The sequence below is a fragment of the Aedes albopictus genome, chromosome 3 (assembly GCF_035046485.1).
Source record: "Aedes albopictus strain Foshan chromosome 3, AalbF5, whole genome shotgun sequence".
Taxonomy (NCBI): Eukaryota; Metazoa; Arthropoda; class Insecta; order Diptera; family Culicidae; genus Aedes; species Aedes albopictus.
In genome coordinates this window covers 359,297,006-359,310,618 of record NC_085138.1, presented here as the reverse complement: position 1 = coordinate 359,310,618, position 13,613 = coordinate 359,297,006, and the positions used below count along the sequence as shown (strand labels likewise).

The following is a 13,613-nucleotide window of genomic DNA, read 5'->3' as shown; positions in this document are numbered from 1 at the left end:
AGGAATTCCTGGAAAAATCCAATAGGCATTCCTAGCGAAAATTCTGGAAAAATTTCTGAATAATTTCCTAGATGAACTGCTGACATAATTTATGAGGGAATTCCTTGATTAATTCCTGGAAGAATGCCTGCATGGATTTCTGGAGGAATCCCAAAAAGTATTCCTGAAGCAATCCCAGGAGTCGCTGAAGCAATTCCTGGAGGAATATATGGTGGAATTCCTGGAAGAATCGCTGAAAAAAAGTCCAAGAGAAATCTCTGCTAGAATCCCTGGAAGAATGCCTGGAAAATTTCTCGGAAGAATGCCTAGGAGAATTCCTGGATAAATCTTTAGAGGAATTCTTGTACGAGTCTCTGAAAAAAATCCTTGAAGAAATCCCTTAAAGAATCCCTGTAGGAATTCGAGGTGGAATTCTAGGAACAATCCAGGATGCAATTTCTGGAGGAATGCCTGGAGGAATTCATGAAGGAATGCATAGAGGAAACCTTGGAGGATTTCTTGAAGGAATCTCTGAAAAAAGGTAGAAATTCTTGGAGGAATCCATGGAGGATATCCTAGAGCAACGCTTCAAGGAATTCTTGAAGGAATCTCCAGAGGAACTACTGGAGAAATCTCAAGAAGAATTTCTGACGGAATTTCTGGAGGAATCTCTAGATGAATTACTGGAGGAATTTTTAGAGGAATAACTGCAGGAATTCCCAGAGGAATCCCTGGAAAAACTACTAGAGGAATTCGTGAATAAAAATCGTAGATAAATTTCTTAAGGAATTCTTAGAAGGATACCAGGAATAATTCCTGGAGAAATCGCAGATGGATTTTTTGGAACTTTGAAATTTTGGAGGAATCCTTAGAAGAGTTCCTGAAGAAACTCCAGAAGGCACCCCGGAAGCAATTTCAAGAGGAATTAGTAAGGAAATCCCTAAACAGTTCCTAGAGGAAGTACTGAATTAATTCCTGGAGAAAATCCTTAAAGAATACAAGGAGGAATTCCTGAAGAAATCTTAGGCAAGAGTTCCTGGGAGAATCTTTGGAGGAATTTTTAAAATAAGTTGTTCCATAAAGAATCACAAAAGCAATTCCCGAGTTAAGCCCTGCAGAAATTCTTGGAGGAATCCGTGGAGGATATGCTAGAGGAATGCCTGCAGGGATTAACGAAGGAGTCTCTTGAAATTCTCCTGGAGAAATATCTAGAAGAATTCCTGGAGGAATTCTAGAGGCATTTCTGTAGGAGTTTCTGGATGAATTTTTAGGGGAATCCCTGCAACAATTTCCAGAACAATAATTCCTGGAGGAAGCTCTGAAGAAATTCGTGAAAGAATCCCTTGAGAAATTCCTAAATTCCTGGAGAAATCCCAGAAAGAGTTCCTGAAGAAATTGCAGATGGAATCCTTTGAGAAATCTTGAAGGAATTCTAAGAAGAGTTCGTGGAGGAACTCCTTGAGGAATCCCTGTAGCAGCTCCTAAAGAAATTCCAGCAGGTGTTCCTGAATCCCGGAAGCAGCCCCATGAGGAATACCTAAGGAAATCGTAGGAAAGCTTACTTAACAAATTGCTGGAAGAATTTCTGTAAGAAAAAAAAAATATGAAGTAATCCAGGTCTGCAATAAATTTTGGACGAACTATTGTTGGAATCTTTGGATGGACTACCAAAACAATGTTTTGTACAATGTTTCAAGGAACTCGTGGATTAATTTTAAGCTAATCTCTGGTAAAATTTCCTGTGCGGGTTTCTGGAAGATATTGTTGCTGAAATACTTCGAAATATTCCAGATTTAATCTCTAGTGGAATTTTTGAACAAATATATTGAGAAATCGCTGAAGAAATCTCTGAAAGAATACTTGCAAAAATACATAAAATAATTTATTTTGACATTCCTTTGGGAATCCCTGGAGAAATTACTGGAGGAAGCTCTAAAGATATCACAGGAGAAATTCCCGGAGGAATTTCTGGTGAAACTAATAGAGGAATTATTGAAAAACTCTGGAGCAATCCATGATGGAATCACTGAAGGAAGGTATTAAAAAAAACCTGGAGGAATTTGTCGATGCGTTCTTGCATAAGTATCTGTAAAAAAAATCTAAAGGAATCTTGGGAGGAATTCTTGAAGCATTTTTTGGAACAAACCCTAAAACAATCACTATCGAAACCTTGGATGATGCTCATGGAAGAATTCACGAAAAAGAAACTCCTGAAGAAGTTCTTGAATAAATGCCTAAAGGACTTTCTGAAGGTGTCCTGGAAGGAATTCGTAAAGAAATCCCAGGTATTTTGCTCTTAGCATGACGTTTTTTGAATTGAATACTAGTAAAATTCGTGTAGCACTAGCATATAACTGCACTCTATAGCAACATATGGTTCTACAAAGTCCTTCTTTTTTTCCCTCCCGGAGCTGGTTCCGGCATATCTGGGAAATTTGACATGCTGTTTTTGTATTCCATGAAAAAACATCACATTTTTTGCCATTCAACCAAGCTTGTTATTTGTTAAAATTCTATTAGGCTGACACAAATTTCGATTTTCTCTTATGTCACCGCCCCCCTGGAAAATTTTGGTCGAAATTAAACATTTTGAGGGGGGACACCAATAAATTTTTCAAGAAATTTTGAAATTTTAAGGTGAAATTAGAGTCGCACAGAAAATTCCTTAACAAATCCGATGAGTTTATAGATTTTGCCGAATTGTTTGGGTATTTCTTCGTCAAATACATTTATTATTTATTGTCCTCCCCCTTAGCGAGCCAACGAGTATTGTGACAAAAGAAGAAAATGGGATTTGTTCCGGCCTTATAAGATTGAAGTGGTTCTCTTGGAGAAATACTTGGCGAAATTTCTTATGGTTCTCGAGTAATGAGTAGTACGCAGATCGCAAGAAATTTATTGACCTATCTCGATGCGTGGAAAATTCAGGCAAGGAATCGCTCAAGAAATGAGCAAGCGTTGCTTTATTCCGGCTTCTAGTTCGGAGCTGAAACGAAACGTCAAATCAAATGGGGCTTGCCTAGGATAGGATACGACAACTAGTCAGCCCAAAAGAGACCAATTTGGGGACCACTAATCTTAGCAACGCGGAAAAACAAGACAGCAAGCTGTGAAATTAGACAGAGAAGTTGCGGGTGTCACATCCTATCCTAGGGGCTTGCTGTGTTAAATTTCTTGACCATTCCGGTCACGGAAAAATAATGCACTGAACGAAAACTACTTGAGCGATTCCGTTTGTTGAAGTGCATACTTCCCACAAAAAAAGGGTTGATAAGTGTGGATAAAAATCTTAATTATTAGAATAGTTTATTTTTTGAGATACTTGTTTTGGAACTCTTAATTATCGATAATATTTGAGTTGGCTCGAATTTAAAAAATCTGGCGGCCACGCCCATTGAACCCCGGGAACTATCGCGCAATCACACTACCGAGCACTGCCTACAATATACTCTCTCAAATGTTATGCCGCCGTCTATCACCGATTGCAAGAGAGTTCGTAGGGCAATATCCGGCTGGATTCATGGGTGAACGCGTTACAACGGACCAGATGTTCGCCATCCGCCAGGTGTTGCAGAAATGCCGCGAATACAACGTGCCCACACATCACTTGTCAAATCGGCGTAAGATACAATCGATTGAGACCAGCTATGGCAGATTATGAACGAATACGGAATGCCGGAAAACTGACAAGATTGATCAGTGCGACGATGGAAGGAACTTTCGGATAAATCACAACAAATGGTGTTTGATTGAAAAATAAGAACAATTTTCAGTATTATTTTTTCATAAAAAAAAAACAATAGTTACATATTGTTATCTTTACATACTTCGCAGAAACTCTGTGTGGCGACGAGTGTAGGTTAGTCGCCGTTGTCCATTCGCGCAGTATTACGCGACGCATCTGTTTTCCTATACTTGTCCTAACTTATTCCGAGCTGTTCTGTAGAGATGCCATTACGAATATTCGCTAATATGCTTTCATTAAACTTCTCTCTGCCACAAAATAAAGAAAAGATCCATTTCGTGTCCACCCATCATGGGGGAAGAACACACCTCTACAAACTAGTATTAACACAAGCATTCTACCCGAATCATCGCTAATTTCGCCGTTTTGTTTTCCCTAGATCTATGGGTGTTTTGTTGTATGTAGTTCGCGCGACAAATGAGTTCAACAGAAAGTAAAGCTTTCCCATGTTACATTCTACTTTGTGTGGGACAAATAAACAAAATTCTAATTATATATATTTTTACTCTATACACTACGGAACTAAGAAACAAAGTCCTACGCGTCCCCCAACAACGGGAACGGGAATCGATACGACTATTATAACTGTTACATAATTAGGCTGTGTTGTCTCTCCCCCTTTCGGAACAGAGGTGTCCGGGAATCAAACTAAAAACAGACAGAAGGTCCTCTCAGCCAGCACCAGCCCCACTTGGGTTTGGTTGTTGAGAAGGGCGTTATAATACAATAGGATGTTGCGGAACACTGCCCGTCGGAGATTGAGAAGTTTGTCTCGTTTGTGTTTTCTGGTTTCTTTGAGAGCACTTTTTCCTGATTTTCTACTACTAATTTTAAGGGAGTTTGTATAGTCCTTACGCTCAAAACTAGGGGGAAAGGTTAGGCATTTTTACATTTGAGACTGTTTTGCTTCTGCAAACTAAGAGTCTATTTAAGACTTACTATTTTTACACATTTAGAAGGTTTTTGCGTTTATAGCTTACAGGGTAGCTTAATGAGTGTAATCAGGCTTTACAGGTTAATTTCCATCTTTTCGTTATTACTGTTATTTCTCCGTTTTTTTAAGACTTGCTGTTAAGACAATCTTTAACATATGACACTTTTGGTGCACCATCTTTCTGGACGCGTCGTCACTTTCAACGAAACGCGCAAACGTGGTGTTCTAATTTGTTTCAGTGTTGTTTTGCTTACTTACTCTGCATGTGGCCGACGCGGTTTGAGGGAAGGTGGGGACGTGAAGTCTCTTGTGGGCGCGGGGCCAATCTGGCTGGGCGTGAAGGGCGCATCGCCAACCAACTTAGTAGATTACCTCGTAGACGGTGGCCTTCTTGTCGCCCGACCCGGTCACGATGTATTTATCGTCGGCCGAGATATCACAGCTTAATACCGAGGATGATTCCTTTGACTGGAAGAAAAAAGAAGAATGGGTGTATTAGATTTGTTGTAGGAATAAAAATTTGAATTTTAATACACTTGGATCCAGATAATCCTGGAGAATTCCCTGAGGGAACTTCTCCTCTTCAAGGAATCACTGAGGGAACTTCTACTGCAGGAATCTCTGAGGAAACTCCGGGAGGAATCCTTGAGGGACCCAAGCAACACACATGGTCACAAAACAGTCACGGCAGCGTAGGTAATGGTTGCGCAGCAAGTCGCAGTAACTTCCTGACAGAACTTCTCCCAATGGAACTCCTCCCGGAGGAATTCCTGAGGAAACTCCTCCCAGAGGAATTCCAAAGGGAACTCCTCCCGGAGGAATTCCAGAGGGAACTCCTCCCGGAGTAATTCCAGAGGGAATTCCGCCCGGAGGAATTCCTGAGGAAAGTCCTCCCTAAGAAATTCCTGAGGGAACTTCTCCCGGAGGAATTCTTGAGGAAACACCTCCAGGAAAATCCCAAAAGGAGCTCCTCCTAGGAATTCCTGAGGGAACTCCTCCGGAAAAATCCCAGAGGGAACTCCTCCCGGAGGAAATCCTGAGGGAACTCCTCCCGGAGGAAATCCTGAGGGAACTCCTCCCGGAGGAAATCCTGAGGGAACTCCTCCCGGAGGAAATCCTGAGTGAACTCCTCCGGAAAAATCCCAGAGGGAACTCCTCCTAGGATTTCATGAGTGAACTCCTCCCGGAGGAATTCCTGAGAGAACTCCTCCCGGAGGAATTCCTGAGGGAACACCACCCGGAGGAATTCCTGAGGCAACTCCTCCAGGAAAATCCCTGAGGAAACTCCTCCTAGAAATTCCTGAGGGAACTCATCCCGGAGGAATTCTTGAGGAAGCTTCTCCTTCGGAGGAATTTCTGAGGGAACTACTTTTGGAGGAACTCCTGAGGGAACTCCTCCCGAAGAACTTCCTGAGGAAACACCTCTCAAAGGAATTGCTGAGGGAACTCCTCCCAGAGGAATTCCTGAGAGAACTCCTTCCGGAGGAAATCCTGTGGAAACTTCTTCCAGAGGACTTACTGAGGGGATTCCTCAGGGAACTCCTCCCGGACAACTTCCTGAGGGTACTCCTTTTGGAGAAATTCCTGAGAGAACTTCTCCCGATGGAACTCCTGAGGGAACTCCTCCCGGTGGAATTCACGAGGAAACTCCTCTCAGACGAATTCCAGAGGGAACTCCTCCTGGAGTAATTCCAGAGTGAATTCCGCCCGGAGGAATTCCTGAGAAAACTCCTCCCTGACAAATTCCTGAGGGAACTTCTCCCGTAGGAATTCCTGAGAGAACTCCTCCCGGAAGAATTCGTGATGGAACTCCTCCCGATGGAGTTCCTGAGGGAGCTCCTTCTAAAGAAATTTATGAGGAACTATTAAGAGAACTCCTCCGGAAGGAATCCCAGAGGGAACTTCTCCTGGAGGAATCCCTGAAGGGAACTCCTCCGGGAGGAATCCCTAAGGGGAACTCCTCCGGGAGGAATCCCTGAAGGGAACTCCTTCGGGAGGAATCCCTGAAGGGAACTTTTCCGGGAGGAATCCCTGGAGGGAACTCCTCCGGGAGGAATCCCAGAGGAAACTCCTCCAGGAGGAATCCCAGAGGGAACTGCCTCCGGGAGAAATCCCAGAGGGAACTGCCTCCGGGAGGAATCCCAGAGGGAACTACCTCCGGGAGGAATACCAGAGGGAACTGCCTCCGGGAGGAATCCCAGAGGGAACTGCCTCCGGGAGGAATACCAGAGGGGACTCCTCCGTGGGGACTTCCCGAGGGAACTCTTCCCGAAGGACTTCTTGAGGAAACTCCTTCCAAAGAACTTCCTTAGGTAACTCCTCCCACAGGAATTCTTGGGAGAAAATCCTCCCGGAGGAATTTCTGAGAGAACTCCTCTTGGACGAATTCCAGGGAACTCCTCTTGGACGAATTCCAGGGAACTCCTCTCAGAGGAATTCCTGAGAGAATTACTCCCAGAGGAATTGCTGAGGGAATTCCTGAGGGAACTCCTCCTGGAGGAATTCCTGAGGGAACTCCTTCGGGAGGAATCCTTGAGGGAGCTCCTCCTCTGGAGGAATTCCTGATACTTGAGGGAACTCTTCCAGAAGAGAACCATTCCTAACGAAACTCTTTTTCCAGAATTCTTCGTAGTGATTGTGTGTCTCTAAAATACTCGGAAAAGCCTTACCTGGAAGATCGAGGCACCGTAGGGCGTCCTCCACGCGTTCAGCAGGTTGTCCTTGCCGGTGGATACGAACCACTTGCCGCAGGCGGCAAACTTCAAACTGAGCACACAGCTCTCGTGCAGGTGGAGCTGATATTTGTCCTGTTTGGTGGCGTGCAGCACCTCGACGTTGGAGTTCTCCATACCGACGGCGAGCCATTCTCCTGTGCGAAAAAGAGAAAAAGAGGAAATTTAGTCGAGAGCTCTTCAAACTTAAAATGTCGTTCGGCGGCTGCGGTAACTTACCCGTAGGACAATAACCCAACGAGAAGATCTGCGAGGTGAAGTCATGCTGCTGCAGTTGTCGGCCCTCTCGCAGATCCCAGGATCGAACGGTGTTGTCCAGACCACCGGTCCACAGTTTTGTACCATCGGCGCTAATGTCGATGCAGGATGCTCCGTCGGTGTGACCTGTTGAACAGAATTACTCGTTTATTACTCATTGTCCTTCAAGTAACCTTGAGTCGTGCTGAACCTACCTTGGAACTGCCGCACCAGCGTCTGGTTCTGCAGGTCCCACACAGCAATGTTGCCGTCGGAGCAGCACGAGAAGCACACTTTCGAGTCCGGGGAGATGGCCAACGCGTAGCAGGCCGGCGCGTTGGAGGTTAGTTCCGCTTTGATGCGCGGCGTTGGACTAGCGAGATCCCAGATGGACAGGTTGGAGGCCTCACCGCCGACGATCAGTGTCCGACCGTCCGGCAGGAGTTTCACCGAGCGGATGTAGTTGTCCCGTTGCTGCAAGAAGAGAAAGAGAAGGGTCAGAACACTTTATTCCATGAAAATTGTCCAGGAAGAGCCTCACACTTACCAGGCAATCCAGCTGCGAGACGGGGTTCTTGTTTCCCGGCTGGGAGATATCCCACGCCTTGACGCAACCCTTGCCGCCGGTGTAGACGTACTTGGTGGGGTTCGAGATCGTTACGGCGCATACCACTTCGCCGTGGTTGAGGGAGCTAATTTGGCGGGCGTGCCGCGGAATCCCCGGTCCTACCAGGGCGTCCTGCGGAAAGGGCACCGGTTGCATTTGGCCCTCGGCGTTCACGTGAAAGGAATAGGCACTGCAAAGGGGAACAGAGGGAGATTGGAAAGTTAGCTTTGTTATAATTTGGTAATACTCTGGAAGGGGGCACTGATATTTTTACTCATTCAAATCATGCTTAGGTTGAGGCTTTGGGATCAACAAGGTTTAGAAAACACCCTATGACGAAGAGAACGAAACGGCCAAAATACACTAAGCTCTTCTATCTTGGACTTCTTCTCCGTTCACAGGGGCGTTTTGCATTGTATTCTGAACAACTTTTTAGTCTTGAAATAGAAAATACCATGTCATTTTCACAAGACTGCGCCGGTGGATCACAACAGGGAATGTAACTGATCAAATAATAATAATGATCAAATGCAGAGAGTAGTCTTATACGCGATCGACACGGTTGAGATCAGATTTCTAACTGCCGCTCATGGACATTGATCGGAGCTAATTGTAGAATGGTTGTAGTGGTTAATTCAAACGACCGACAGCACCGTTCTTATTCCTTATCATCTATACGTTTCTAAACAACAGAGATCGTCAGTTTCTAAAAACTGAAGCAGATGAAAACAAATAAATACTGCGCAGTGATTCTACCATCCCGTATGAAGTTCATCATCATTATGACTTCTTTCCCAACCCCGCATACATAGGTAGCTGTGTATTGTCGGAATAGCGGGTTGGCGAGGAATACACAATACGGACCGCCTATTCCGGTGGTAAAAGTCGACTAACAGGTGACCCCTAATTCAAGGTGTCATGCGGCTATGTGCTTAACATGCAGGAGGTCTAACAAAAACCTAACCGCTAACGGAACCTGTGGAGTATCATGGTTCCCTCCACAGATTTTGCCGTTACTGCGCTAACCGGAGCAACGGTACCGCAGGCTGACCTTGTGATTCTCCCAGATAATAAGCATCCATCCCCTGCAAGATCTCCAGGGGCAACTATTAAAGGAAACCCAAAGCTAGCATCAAGAATCTTGGGATACTTTCTAGTGGGGATTCCGGGAAGAACTCTGGGAATAATTCCAAGAATATCCGCAACTCGAGGCTACGATCTTCAAAAAATATGTTGACGACATTTTCATGGCGATACCCAGGGGTCTCAAGCAAAGGGTCTTGGAAGTGTTCAACAGCATCGAACCACGCATACAGTTCACAATTGAATCCGAGCAGAACAACAGACTTCCCTTCCTAGACATGACGGTCATTAGGAAGTCCGACCAGTCCTTAACAACCGAGTGGTACGCTAAGCCAATAGCTTCGGGAAGGATGCTTAATTATCATCAACCAAAATATAAACTCAACGTCGCCAACAACCTCATCCATCGAGTGAAGTCGCTCACCCACAACAAATCCAACGATGAAACAGACCGAATAGTACACGAAATCCTGCGAAAAAACAATTACCCCAAACAACTGATCAACCGACTTCTGCACCTGTACCAAAACAAGCAAAACAATTTGCAATCATCGTCAACAAACACGGAACGCGAAGACATCAACCTTCCAATGACCGCAACACGACAAGAACCAGCATCCATCGAGCCACCGTCAACTCCGCCCAATCCACCGCCACTGCAACCACACACCGCCCAACCCAGCCGACCATCATGCCAGCCAAACCCCACCCCACCCGACCGACCATCGTGCCAGCCTTCTCACCCGCCACCCAGCCAATCACCGTGTCAACAATCCACCCACCCTCCCTGTACTGCAAATCCTTGCACTTCTACCACTCGACCGGGTCATCAATCAACCAACGAAATCGTCACACCCATTGATGAACAGCCAAACACCATCGATGAAACACCAACTCCAGATCCAAAAACTTATAGGGCAATTCCATACGTCCCAGCTCTGTCCGATCGCATCATCAAAATCCTCTCCAAAGACTACCGAAACATCACCATAGCGACCAAACAGCAACATACCATCCAAAGCATCCACAAGTGAAACACCCTGTAAGTAAAGAAGAGATTAGCAATATTATTTACAAAATTCCATGTAACAACTGCGACAGTTGTTACATTGGAATGACACGAAACAATCTACGTAAAAGACTTAATGGACACTAGTATGGTACACGCTTGTATGGAAAAAATAAATTCTAGCTCCAGTCGACTTTTTAGATCCCACTTAGGTCAAATATGAACTGTACAAAATTTCAGAGCAATCGGTGAAACTATAATTTAGCGCAAGCGGTTCAAAGTTTTCATAGAATTTACTATGGGAAAAGTTACACTTTCAAACAAAAAATCCTAGAGGTCACCCTTTGTCTCCTTAATTCAAATCGATCAATGTTTCTTGTAGAAAAATCATTTATGAAACTTTCCTTCGAAGACCGCAAAACGATTGGATGCTTGTGGAAAAAGTTATTGATTTATTACCGATTAGTGATCCAACGAACGGCTTTTTGTTTTGTTTTATCAGCAGCACTGCTGCTGCCGTTGTTGCATGGGGTGGCGGGAGGCATCACCACCCCCAGAAACAGCAGCAGCCAAGGCGGCAGCTACAGTGCTGCTAATAAAACAAAACAAAAAGCCGTTCGTTGGATCACTAATCGGTAATAAATCAATAACTTTTTCCACAGGCATCCAATCGTTTTGCGGTCTTCGAAGTAAAGTTTCATAAATGATTTTTCTACAAGAAGCATTGATCGATTTGAATTAAGGAGACAAGGGACGACCTCTGGGATTTTTTATCTGAAAGTGTAACTTTTCCCATAGTAAATCCTATGAAAACTTTGGACCGCTTGCGCTAAATTATAGTTTCACCGATTGCGCTGAAATTTTGCACAGTTCATATGGGACCTAAATGGAATCAAAAAAGTCGACTGGAGCGAGAATTTGATATTTGTCCCATACTAATGGACACAGATCAAACATAAACAAATTAGACAAAATATTAAATGATGTAAACACAAACACAACCACAGCTACTACAGCCTTAGCAGAATCAACAACAGCTCTTATAATGCATTCCGTACAATACACACACAGATTCAACCTAGACCAAACACTAATTATCGACCAAAGCAACAAACCATCAACTTTGCCATTTCTAGAAATGTGCCATATAACGAATACTAACAATACTGTAAACAAACGAACAGATGTAGACAGTTTAAGCACCACATATGCAGGTGTATTACACTGCATCAAAAACATCCACCAACGTAAAAAAACATCGCATAGCAACACAAACTCAGATGGGACATAGATGAATTTTACCACTAGGGAACTGCTACCAAATTCAGAAAGGGGTTCATAACTCAAAAAGCAAAATTGCGCCAAAGTGTCTACGCCAAAAATTAACTAGTGTTACAAAAACCGAAGAGTAAGACATCAAACTTGAAATCAAGACAAATAATGTAACTTTTAACACAAATTATGTAATCCACAGTATGTACCAACATTTACACCATCCGACAGTTAAAATTAGACAAAATCACAGCAAACAAAAAACGAAATACGTATCGTAAGTAGGGAACAATTACTAACAGTCACATTCAATAAGAAAAATATAATTATTTTAGTTTCCCCTGAAGAAGACACCATCCAAAGTGTCGAAACGTCGGGTTAGATAACAACTCGTTTTGATTTAACAAGACTGCGTAGCCGTCAAAATCCGAGTTGCACAGAATACAGTCGATTCTCCCCCATCTACAATATCCGCAACAAAATCTCAGATGTATCACTGCAAGAGATACGGTAAACCACTACGTGGAAAAGCTTGGAAAAATATCTGAGCGAAAAAACGAGAAGAAGTCCAGAAGAAATATCAGGAATAGCTCCATAAGAAATCCCAGAAGGCACTCCGGAAAAATTTAAGAAGAAATTCCAGAGTAAATTCAGAAAAAACTCTGAGAGACATCCAACTCCGGAAGAAATGTTCAGAGAAGAAAAGTCCCGGGAGAAACTCCGAGAGAAATCTCAGGTGAAACTTCAAAAAAATATACCGTGAGATCGTTTAGGAAATATGCCAGCTGAAACTTCTGTAGAAATTTACGGAGAAACTCTAGAAGAAAGCTTACGTAAATTTCTGAAAGAAATTTAGGGAGAGACTTCTGAAGATTCGCGAAAAAGTCCTTAAAAATCCTTTGAGGAGCTATAGTAGAAATCCCAAGAATAACTCCTGTTTTAACTCAAGGAGAAATTCCAGAAAGATCTCCTGGGGAAGTCTTAAGACGAACACCGGAAAGCATCACGGAAAATATTCAAGAAAAATCTCGATATTTCTATTTCTCGAGCAGAAATTTCGCGACGATACTGAGATATATCCTGAGAGAAACTCATATGTAGATCTTGATATAAATCCTGATAAAAATCCCACGAAAATGTAGGGCACGACACAGGAGAAACTCCGTTAAATTCCCACAAAGGACTGTGGGTGCAATAGCCGGAAAACCTCTGGAAGCAATTCTAGAAAGACATTCTGTATGATCCGCGTGAAAAACTCTAGGAGAAATAGGTCGGATTTTCAGGAATCCTGAAAGATTCATAAAAAAGAATTCCGGAAAGACTTCTTGGGAATCTCCAGGAGGGGTTTTTTCACGCTGTACTCTGTGTATTTCCACCTTAAGCGATCGATGCCGAATTGATTTTATCGCTGATGTGTTTTTTAGCTGTGAATCTTACCCTGCCTAGTTTAGGTAGTGGCTACGGTTAGGCTAGATCTACCTTTGCAGACTTATTCAAAATGGTATAGCCTCAGCACCTTTCGTCCAAAAATCTTACTTTCGAAAGGAAAGCTTCCATTTGAGTAACCTTGTGAACACTTGCTACTTTCAGTAAAAATGATATGACAAACTCGCGTGTTATGCCTCGAGCATGTATGCTTGTCAACAGTTGTTGCTGCTTTCGTCTTTGAGCTAACTACCAGTTAAGTATGAACAGTCACAACTGTTGTACTGCCTATGATCGCATAATTGTCCCATATGAATAGGAAACCCAGCAAAGATGGGACTGATATGCGATCATGGGCAGTGTATATGTTGAAACTCTTGACAGAAAATACGTCTATTGTTCGGAGTGACCAACCATACCCTGCGTATGTTTCTTCGCAAACTGCGTATTTGAGGAACTCCCGGTTAACCAACTGGGATCTCGTTATTGATTTGGTTACGACCAAATTTTATGGATATTTATCATCCAAGGGATTTAGATGATACCGTTTATACTACAACGTCCTTCATCATGTGAAGCCCACAAGGAGA

The 13,613-nt window shown here is 43.4% G+C and overlaps 1 protein-coding gene across 2 annotated transcripts in view; it reads right to left on the bottom strand.

The window, feature by feature from the left end:
• Positions 1–4,124: 4,124 nt before the first annotated feature.
• The window catches only part of LOC109428914 (protein groucho), a 140,510-nt gene continuing 131,021 nt past the window's right edge, over positions 4,125–13,613 (bottom strand). For both annotated transcript variants that reach the window (XM_062855365.1, XM_062855364.1), the window contains exons 13-17: positions 8,175–8,424; positions 7,843–8,101; positions 7,610–7,774; positions 7,328–7,527; positions 4,125–5,126 (exon numbers count right to left, since the gene is read on the bottom strand). In XM_062855365.1, the coding sequence (XP_062711349.1) occupies positions 5,019–5,126; positions 7,328–7,527; positions 7,610–7,774; positions 7,843–8,101; positions 8,175–8,424 (982 nt within the window). In that variant the 3' untranslated portion in view covers positions 4,125–5,018. The remainder of the gene's footprint in view (positions 5,127–7,327; positions 7,528–7,609; positions 7,775–7,842; positions 8,102–8,174; positions 8,425–13,613) is intronic.